This window comes from Triticum dicoccoides, chromosome 5A, assembly GCF_002162155.2.
Source record: "Triticum dicoccoides isolate Atlit2015 ecotype Zavitan chromosome 5A, WEW_v2.0, whole genome shotgun sequence".
In the NCBI taxonomy this organism is placed as follows: Eukaryota; Viridiplantae; Streptophyta; class Magnoliopsida; order Poales; family Poaceae; genus Triticum; species Triticum dicoccoides.
In genome coordinates, this window is record NC_041388.1 from 681,065,510 (window position 1) to 681,075,273 (window position 9,764).

Sequence of the window (9,764 nt, forward strand, 5' to 3'; positions counted from 1 at the left end):
GTGGACACACTTGCCCGACTAGGGATGGACGTAAAAATAAAGAAAACTGTACCCGACTAGGGATGGACGTAAACTCGTAAGCTACCGAGGGTAGGGATAATCAGCCAGGTCTTATTTAAAAAAAACTGCCCCGCCACTGCAGGCAGGTTAGTTGCTCTGTTGTTGACGGAGAGTTCTTCGCGAAGAGACCTTAGGATATAAGTTGCTAAAACAAACGGAGGGGAGGATCGACCCATTCAGTAGAATTCCGAAGAAAGACTGTTGGCAATGAGTCGGAAGAAAGAAACAAAAAAGATGTTTTTTTAATAAAAAAAATATAGCATTCGTCTCCATTGCATTAGATGTCTTCCTATATTCACATGTTTTCAATTTAATTTTAATCGTCTGATATGTTAGAATCATGCAAACATTAATTACTAGAAATAACACTAGTAGATAATTTTTTGTAACAATGCGCAATTTATTTTATTGTAACATATGGATGTGTGCGTCGCAACCATCGCAACCGATGCAGAAGGTGAAAGCTTCCACCTTCTTTTCTAAAACCGTACTATGTTTGTTTTTCTCTCTAAATAACATGGAACACATAAGAGAAGACCGCCTTATCAACCAGTACCGTATATGTATAAACTGATAGCACTGACAACTGGGACTCATGTTTCGCGTAAATCAAATTGCCAAGGTTACAAAAACCCTATGTATCTGCACTGCATATGCCTTCACACCCTATTTGTGTGTTTATTTTGCCAACCAGACAGGCCCCGAGACTCCTCCCTTGTAGCATTCATCCACGTATCTAGCAGACTCGGGACGTGACAGAAGAGCAGCGCCCCGGATTACGGCGTCTTCGTCCCTGATTAGCCCTCTACCATTGAAGTAATCCTCGAGGAGCTGCCCAACCATGGGGATCCTCACACTGCCACCGACGAGAATGACCTCGTCGATGGCGTCCTTGCGGCTCTGCGTTTGGGAAGTGGGAGCACCTCCCATCACTACCGTGTCCACTATTTCCAGTGCTCTCTCGATGAGGTCACGGTTCAGCTCCTCGAACTTGGCCCGCGTGAGCTCCTCGTAGATATCTGCGCCTTCGCCGAGAACCGGTCCGATGTTCATCAGAACGCCATCTCGGTCGCTCAGTAACTTCTTGACCCTCTCGCAGGCTGCTCTCAGCTTCTTGAGAGCGCCCTCGTCCCCACGGATATCACGGTGATGCCTCTCCCTGATCAACTCCACGAAATGGTCCACAATCCTGTCAGTGAAGTCGTCGCCTGCATGGAAGAAGTGAACCAGATCGAGTTTAGCCTCCTGCCTTAGCAAAATCTGCAGCTGTGTATGCTCAGCTCACGTACGTACCGCCGAGGTAGGCATCATGGCGTTCCTCGAGGAGATGACCCGTGCCATCCTTGAATCTGAACTTTGTAGCGTGGCTCGTGCGGCCGCCGAGATGCAAGACGAGGACGACCTTGCCGTCGCCCCTCTTCTCGTGAAGGCGATATGCCGCGGCTGCCGCGACCTGCTCGTCGACGACCTTGGCGATACCGAAGCCACCGTGCAAGCGCGCAGCTTCTCTCCTGACCGAACTCCGTTGGGCACCATTGAAGTGCCCGGGGACGGTGACAAGGGCGCTCTCGATCTCGCGGCCCAGGCGCGCCTCCGCCATCTTCTTAAGCTCGGCCATGAGGATGCCGGCCACACGCTCGGGAAGGAAATTCATCACGTGGCCATCCTCGGTCTCCATCTGGATGCCGCATCTTCCCAGCTGTTCGGTGAATTGGTACGGCACTAACTCTGCTTCTCTCTTCACCATCTCGTTGTACATCCTATGTGAACAATTGAATTTGCGGAATCAAATAATCCATCCACTCGATCAGTTGTGCAAACTAGAAGAGAGTTAGTACTAAGCAAGTTACTTGCCTGATGCCGAGGAGTCGCTTGAAGCCGGAAACGGCTGTCCCGGGGCTGACGGCGGCGTGGTTCATGGCGGCCTCTCCGACGAGGGTACCGTTGTCTGTGAAGGCAACCAGGAGGGGATGCAGAGCTGGTACGCGGTGTAGGGATCCAGTCGGCCTCCGTAGCCGGCGATGCAGGACTTGGTGTTGCCGAGGTGGATGGCCGCCTTTTCGTTCTGCGAGATCCCGTGGTACTGCAGGAACTCGTTGGCGCAGTACGCAGGCGACACGCCTCGCGGGAGGCCGAACGCCGCCGCTCCCGATGCCGCTGGATGTCATGCCGAGAAAATCAATCAAATTATCGAGAATTAGGCAACAGGAGATCGATCTATATCGGAGAGGGAGAAGAAAGCAGACCCATGGCCAGGAACAGGAGCAGAACGCCGAGGTAGAGGAGCGGACGAGTCGCCGCCATTGGAGCTTCTGTTTCTCGATCGGCGTGTTTTTGCGATCCGAGTTATCCGAGTGCTGGCTTTCTGCTAGCCGACGGTTGTACATCAGTATCGATCAGGCCGCGCCCGACTCCAACATATTATCCGAGTAATATTGACCAATCTGTATACGTCTCGTCCATGAAGTCATGTTTTTTTTTTCTTTTCTTTTGCAGGAGGCGAAAAAGTCATGTTGAAGTCATGCTCAAACTTCAAAGTCACAGTTGACACATGCATGCAGCTTGTTTAAAAAAAAACGGTTGACACATGCATGCTTCACCTGCCAGCATCGATCGGTCACTAACTTCATTTCCACCTACTCATGTCCAGCTGAATCACGGAACAAGGCCGGCCACTGGATTCTACGACTGTTTGAACACCGGCCGGCCGGCTGCGCTCCAGTTCTTAATCCTCAGTCAGAAATCACTATCCCATTCCAGGTGCAATGGATTTTGCCATACTGTTGCTTCTCTTGATCTTTGCACCAGCAGGGATGCCATCATTTACCAGCTGCCCCTCATCCACCTTCGGTAAGTGATTTGCCTCTTTATCTTCTTCTTTACTTGCGGCTGCCTCTTTATCTTTTTGGTGCACATTATTAAACTAGGCTTGAATTTATTCTGATTTTTCCATTAAAAAACATCAATTTCCCATAGACGTCTGCAAGTGCAACTAATGGAGCCGTCTGACTTAATTTGGGATGGACTATTGTGTACAAATCGATGCTATATATCATCACTTTTCTTGGTAGCTCACCATATGTAGCTCAGTCAGTGTCGCTCATCTTCAACCTCGCTAGCCAGTATCGTATGTCGTATCTCCCAATGTTAGGCTTACATTTTTCTTATGCCTGCAGTCTGCAGAGCACAAGTTACTTGCTTTTCTCAAAACTATTTTTACTTTTTTGCAAAACTGAAATTCGCAAACAGGCACTTACATTGTTCTTACAATGACTGTAGATCATGTTGTCAACTCAGAAGGTGCACTTGAGTTCCCCTTGTTTCACACCGACCACCCGTGCGTCCAACAACATCGTGGTCGTCCGATGTCAACTGAAAGCATCAGTGAAACTGATGATACAGACCTACCCATTGACTTGATACGGAATGACAGCATAAACAACTTTGCCTTTCTAATGCCCGTCCAGCTGGGCACGCCACCGGTCTGGAACCTCGTGGCAGTTGACACTGGATCTCCATTCTGCTTTGTTCAGTGTAGACCTTGCACCCTCTGGTGCAACGATCAAGAGGGTGCTGGCCAGATATTCGATCCCAAGAAGTCCAAGAGTTTCAGGCGTATTGGGTGCTCGGCGAAAGCCTGCCGAGCACTTCAGTCGCGGCTGCGTCTGCCGTTCAAAGCATGCATGGAGAAAGAGGATAGCTGCCTTTACAGTGCCTCATACGGGAAAGGATCCTATTATTCAGTCGGCAAGCTGGTGGCAGACACAATCTCCATTGGGCGTGATGGCAAGGGATACAGTATTCCCAGCTTCATCTTCGGCTGCAGCTTGGACATCGAGTATGATCAGGGCGAGGCCGGCATATTCGGGTTCGGTGCCGCGCCGTCTTCTTTCTTCTCACAGGTAGTACGGGTGGTTAACTATCGGGCATTCAGCTACTGTTTTCCGAGTGACAGAAAGAAGACTGGATATTTGTCCATCGGGGATTACAACGGTGACAATTCTACTTCTTACACCCCCTTGTTCGTGGCTCATCAACGGCCAGTGTTTGCACTGACGCTGGATAAGGTGGTGGTCAATGGGATCACGCTGATCACAGACCCCTCAGAAATGATGGTTGACACTGGGGCAAAATGGACGGTGCTGCGGTCTGATACCTTCAGCCAACTTGAGACGGTAATCTCCAAGGCTTTGGGAACTTTGGGATATAAGCGCACCCTTGTTCTGGGACCAAATCATATGTGCTATGAGGAGGACTTATTCACAGTGTTCCGCAATTGGTCCGCTTTGCCTGTGGTACAACTTTCGTTCGACATGGGTGCTACACTTACATTGGCACCCGAGAGCTCATTTCATTTTAGAAGCAGTCATGGACTATGCACGTATTTCATGAGAGATGCTGGCATGGGGAAAGCAGGTTTGCAGCTGGTGGGGAACTCGGTCACACGATCGATCGGCGTCACCTTTGATTTTCAAGGGGGGCGGTTTGCTTTTCGGGATGGAGACTGCTGATCAGTCAGTGTAATGCGAGTGTGACCGGTCAGTTGTTCTTATTAAATGCTCAATTAAAATGTTAATATTGTGTATTGGCAGGCAAAGGATTGGCACATCCTCAACGGCGCAGGACATGTCCTCTAGGACACCAATGACTGGCGCCGGGCATGAAGAGTTTACGGCTGCTCCTGGGGTTCTGCTCGCTCGTTCAGGAGCTTCGTGTGTTCTTGTTTCAGTACTAGATTGCCAATAATTGTAACAATGCATGTCCAGCTTGTGCACTACTTGGCTATTAAAGAATAGAAAGATTATAAACCCTTTCGGTGTTGATTTTCTTTAGAGTCTCATACTATTGTTCTACGCTAGAGGATCTAGAGACGGAACCCTCGTATCCGTCTTGTTAGATGGGAAGCGTTCCTACTCTTCGATGGGGATCCGAGTTGGTTTATATTGATATGAGGCAGAAACAACCTCTGCCGTGGCTTACAAGCTTGGACCGATCGCTAGGATTCAATCATTACATGAGATCGCTAGAAAAGGGGATAGCTACGGGAGAGATAGAGAATAAGGAGTTTGTTGAGATTACAATTGATATTTATCTCTAATTCTAACACCCTCTGTCGATGTCAAACCAGCGGATCTCGGGTAGGGGGTCCCGAAATGTGCGTCTAAGGCGGATGGTAATAGGAGGCAAGGGACACGATGTTTACCCAGGTTCGGGCCTTCTTGATGGAGGTAAAACCCTACGTCCTGCTTGATTATTCTTGATAATATGAGTAGTACAAGAGTTGATCTACCACGAGATCGGAGAGGCTAAACCCTAGAAGCTAGCCTATGGTATGATTGTATGTTGTCCTACGGATTAAAACCCTCCGGTTTATATAGACACCGGAGGGGGCTAGGGTTACACAGAGTCGGTTACAAGGAAGGAGATCTACATATCCGTATTGCCAAGCTTGCCTTCCACGCCAAGGAGAGTCCCATCCGGACACGGGACGAAGTCTTCAATCTTGTATCTTCATAGTCCAACAGTCCGGCCAAAGGATATATAGTCCGGCTGTCCGGATACCCCCTAATCCAGGACTCCCTCAGTAGCCCCTGAACCAGGCTTCAATGACGATGAGTCCGGCGTGCAGATTGTCTTCGGTATTGCAAGGCGGTTCCTCCTCCGAATACTTTATAGAAGATTTTGAACACGAGGATCGTGTCCGGCTTTGCAAAATAAGTTCCACATACCACCGTAGAGGGAATAATATTTACACAAATCTAATCTGCTGACGTACCCCGTAGTGTGACATCACACCACAACCAGGTCTTGATTCGAATCGTTTTTTCTAACCTATCTCAGCGTGTTTCGCGAGGCAGTTTCCTTGGCACGTGTTGTCGAAGCAGAGATCGTGTCCCCTTATTACGGTATTCCCATTAATACGAACGCGGGTAACCCAACCGTGCCTATTAGTAGAAGTCCTAAATCTTAGGCAAGTTCCAAACGGCCACGAGGAGGATGCTTGATATTCACCCTCTTTATAAAGGGGACAAGGCCTTTTCCTTTCGATCTTAATCGAATCCGCCTCTCGCATCGAGTTCCAACACCCAAAGCTCAGGTTTAGGCACTTCTGACCTTCAACTATGTCCGGATCCAACCTTCAAGGTCGGTGAATGGCTTCCTCCGTCACAGAGGAGGACATCAAGAAGTTGAGAGGGGCCAGATATCTGACCGCCGAAATTTCGCATCGGCTGCCTGCCCGAGGGCAGGTCGTCCCTACTCCCGAACCCAATGAGAGCGTCGTGTTCATCTCCCACTTCCTCGAAGGACTAGGCCTCGGTCTGGATCCCTTTGTTCGGGGTCTTATGTTCTATTACGGGCTAGATTTTCAATATCTGGCCCCGGATTCCCTTCTTCACATCTCGACATTTATTGTCGTATGTGAGGCCTCCCTCCGCATTACCCCTCACTTCGGCCTGTGGCTCAAGACCTTCGATGTGAAGCCGAAGATGATCGAGGGGCAGCACGCAGCGTGCGGAGGTGCTTCAATAAGCAAAATTGCTGACGCTCCATGGCCTGAGGGTTACTTCCCAGAGGTGTCCGGATTGTGGCAGCGGGAGTGGTTTTACATCACAGCTCCCCGAAGTGCCAAGTGGGTAGCTGCCCCCGCCTTCCGCTCAAGCCCCCACCACAACTGATGTCATGGATCAGCAGGGGGCTGAGCTGGGGTCCAGCCAAGGACGTGCCAATACTGCAAAGCCGTATCCGAGAGCTCCTCGAGAGAGATATCAGTCTGGTTATGGTAGTGCAAGTTATGCTAGTCCGTCAAGTCCAGCCTTGCAAACACCGGCCCCTTCGCATGTGGGAATTCAACCTGGAGGAACCGCGAGCTATCCAACATTTCCTCGGCATGACGCACGAAGAGATGTACAAATTGTTCTTCGGACCACAAATAATGTGTCCGGACATCACTGAGGATGCAGGTATGAGCTGCAATCGCCCGGATACCCAAGTAAGTAGCCCCGCATCCGAACACACTGTCCGTCTTATTTATAGCAATGTTGCCCTAAAAAAGAAAACCCGCTCTTGGTCCAGGATTGGATAGCGAAGGCAAAGTTGATGAGGTGTCCGGCCCCCCTCCCTGAGACCTCACCAAATCCCGTGCTAACCAGGATGCTGGAGATCGCGCCTTATCAAGCGCCCTTGGGAGAAGATAAAGGAGGGAACAAGGAGGTTAGCGCCTCCGCGAAGGAGGTTAGCCGGGGAGGAGGGACTGAAACTTCCTCTCCCCAGGGAAGGAAGAGGACCGCCTCCGAGGACCCGGAGACAATGGTCTCCAAACGGGGGAAGAATTCTTCGCCGGAGGGTCCTGCCTCGGGGGCTACCCTAGCCGCACTATGCCCTCAAGAGGATCATCTCTCCACCGAGCTGTAAGTAAAAGGGTACTTAATAATGAAAATATCTTGCCTTACTTCTGAGGAAAATAACCGAAGCATTTATCTTGCAGTTCGGATCTTAGCCCTTCTCAGCAGAGCTCGCCTTCTGGGGATCTTCTTCCAGAGATGATGGAGAGCGAAATGCCTCCCCCTGCCTCACCCCCTCACGAGGCGGGCGACCCCGAGGTGTCGTCGCGGAGGGTTTCTCCTGATCCGGCAAGGCCAGAAGGTAATCCTATGGCCACCCGAAGTCCTCAGTATCCGGCTCTTGAAGAGAGCAATCAAAAGAGTCCGGCACCATCTGGTATGCGGTCAGACGTCCTGAGGGATCTGCTAAAGCGAGTGACTATCTCAGAAGAGCACCGTACGTTGATGGGTACGGTGATTGAAAGGATTTCGTCCGCCGAAAGCGGGTTGCATGAAGCCTTTATGAGTCTACTGACGGATTTTGAGGTACGTGAAATGATGTATATTTTTGACAGTACCGCACATTTTTAGATGTGCCCTGTGTAGATAGTAGCCCCTAAGACTCTGGTTGTCGTCGAAAACGGCGGCAAACAGAGGATCATAGTCCCAGGTAATAACCAGACCGCCTGTATGCGCAGGTGGTTAAAGCTCCGGTGGCTAGCCGGACTTATGGGTTTGCCGAACTAAAGCGGCAGCTAGATGCGGCAAATGCCGACATCGTGCTGGTCAACAAGCGGCTTGACGAGGCACAGGGTAGGTGATTTTTTTGGTGATTGTCACGTAATAAGAGCAGCATGATGCCAGTACCTTTAATATGTTGTGACTGCAGATGGAGCTGCCACCGTAGAGACCCTTTGGGCGGAGCTTGCCCGAGCCAAGGAGCAAGCAAGGAATAGCAATGCGGCCGCTTTAAAGGCGGCCGTAGAGTTAAGGGCTGAACAGGCCGCGCATTGCGAGAGCAAGGAAAAAATAGCCAAGATGGCTGTAGAGTTAAAAGATGCTGCTGACCGTTACCAGCTTCTTAAAGAAGAAAACCGGGCGAAGGCGACAGACCTGGAAAAGGCCTGGGTGGCTGCCAAGGAAGCCCACTCCCAAATTAGAGCGACGAAGGAGTTGCATCAAGCTGCGGATATTGTATCCGAGAAGCCCTTCTTGTCGCGGACGAAGTTCGGGGATCCGAAGTATGCACCTCTGGACCGGCTATGGAGTTCTGCGGACGCCTATGTGGATTTGGTTGCAAGTGCTGCTGATGCGGCCGAGTATTTCAAGGATCGGAAAGATCACGAAGTGGAAAAACTGTTTTGGTCACAGTTTCATGCTCCAGCCCATCCGCTGCTATTGAATGAGCAAATGGCCGAGTGGGCCAAGCTCCATAGATTATCCGGACTTGCCATGAGGTCCGTTGTGGATCATCTGTGGCCGAGAGGGCCAAGGCCAAATAACTACTTTAGCTTAGTGCAACAATTCCTTGGTGCTGTGCCACACATCGATGCTGTAAAGAGGTCGACATGCATAGAAGGCTCGCGGATGGCCCTTGCCCGTGTCAAAACATACTGGGCAGAGATGGATGCCACTAATGTTACGACACAGGGTTCGGCCATAGGCCGAGTGGCTGTCGAGCACTACTTTGAAGAAGTTCTTGAAGGTGCTCGTTCGATAGAGGCTCAGTGCTCGAAGAATATTATGTTTGAGTGACATGTATTCCCATTGTAAAAACAATGTTTTATTGAGTTTATCAAGGCTGTATTTATACTTTTGGCCGAAAGTACTATGATGCCTCATGTGCGGCCGTTTATGTATATATATATATAACCTGAAAGATGGCAGTCGTCGGCTTCAGCCCCCACGCGTATAATGCGGGGGTGTTCGCAGAAGACGCATGTTCACACTTGATCCAACGTCTTGGTCCATTAAGGAGGTGATAGCGCAGCGAACTAGGCAACCGGACTATAATGGTTTAACACTTTCACTTAGCCAGAGGAGTTTGACAGTGGGGCTACTATATAGCCCCTGGTGGCTCCGCGCTCATACGGATTCGGGGCGCGTACATGCCTGGCCGGGAAACGGCCCTTCGTTAAGGCGGAGGAATCCCAAAGATTCCGCTAGGTCATCAAGTGGTTGACCAGTCTCACGGTATATCATGACAGTCAGTTTTCGGCTTTCTCTACTGAGGTGCTCGTCTGGATGAACCAGGGCACAATCGCAGTAGTTCTGCTGGTGCCGCCTTAGCCGATAGAGCGGAACGTAAGGCAGCAAAACACAGGAGCCGGGCAAACCCAACATTTGACCAAAGACATGATTCGGAGCTGATGCATATAAGGC

General features: G+C 50.3%; 1 protein-coding gene and 1 pseudogene across 1 annotated transcript; one reads left to right on the forward strand and one right to left on the reverse strand.

Annotated features, from left to right (window-relative positions):
• Nucleotides 1-738: 738 nt before the first annotated feature.
• Nucleotides 739-2,364, reverse strand: LOC119298426 (annotated as a pseudogene).
• Nucleotides 2,365-2,825: 461 nt separating this feature from the next.
• LOC119300435 (aspartyl protease family protein At5g10770-like) lies at nucleotides 2,826-4,571 on the forward strand. The gene is made up of 2 exons (XM_037577394.1): nucleotides 2,826-2,910; nucleotides 3,358-4,571. The coding sequence occupies exons 1-2, from the start codon at nucleotides 2,826-2,828 to the stop codon at nucleotides 4,569-4,571; spliced, it is 1,299 nt and encodes a 432-aa protein (XP_037433291.1).
• Nucleotides 4,572-9,764: the final 5,193 nt, after the last annotated feature.

What these genes read in the sequence shown, in the direction of transcription:
- LOC119300435 (XM_037577394.1), top strand. Translation starts at nt 2,826, where the DNA reads ATGGATTTTGCCATACTGTTGCTTCTCTTGATCTTTGCACCAGCAGGG. An exon ending in CTGCCCCTCATCCACCTTCG is followed by an intron (nt 2,911 to 3,357) that starts GTAAGTGATTTG and finishes TTGTCAACTCAG; the next exon opens with AAGGTGCACTTGAGTTCCCC.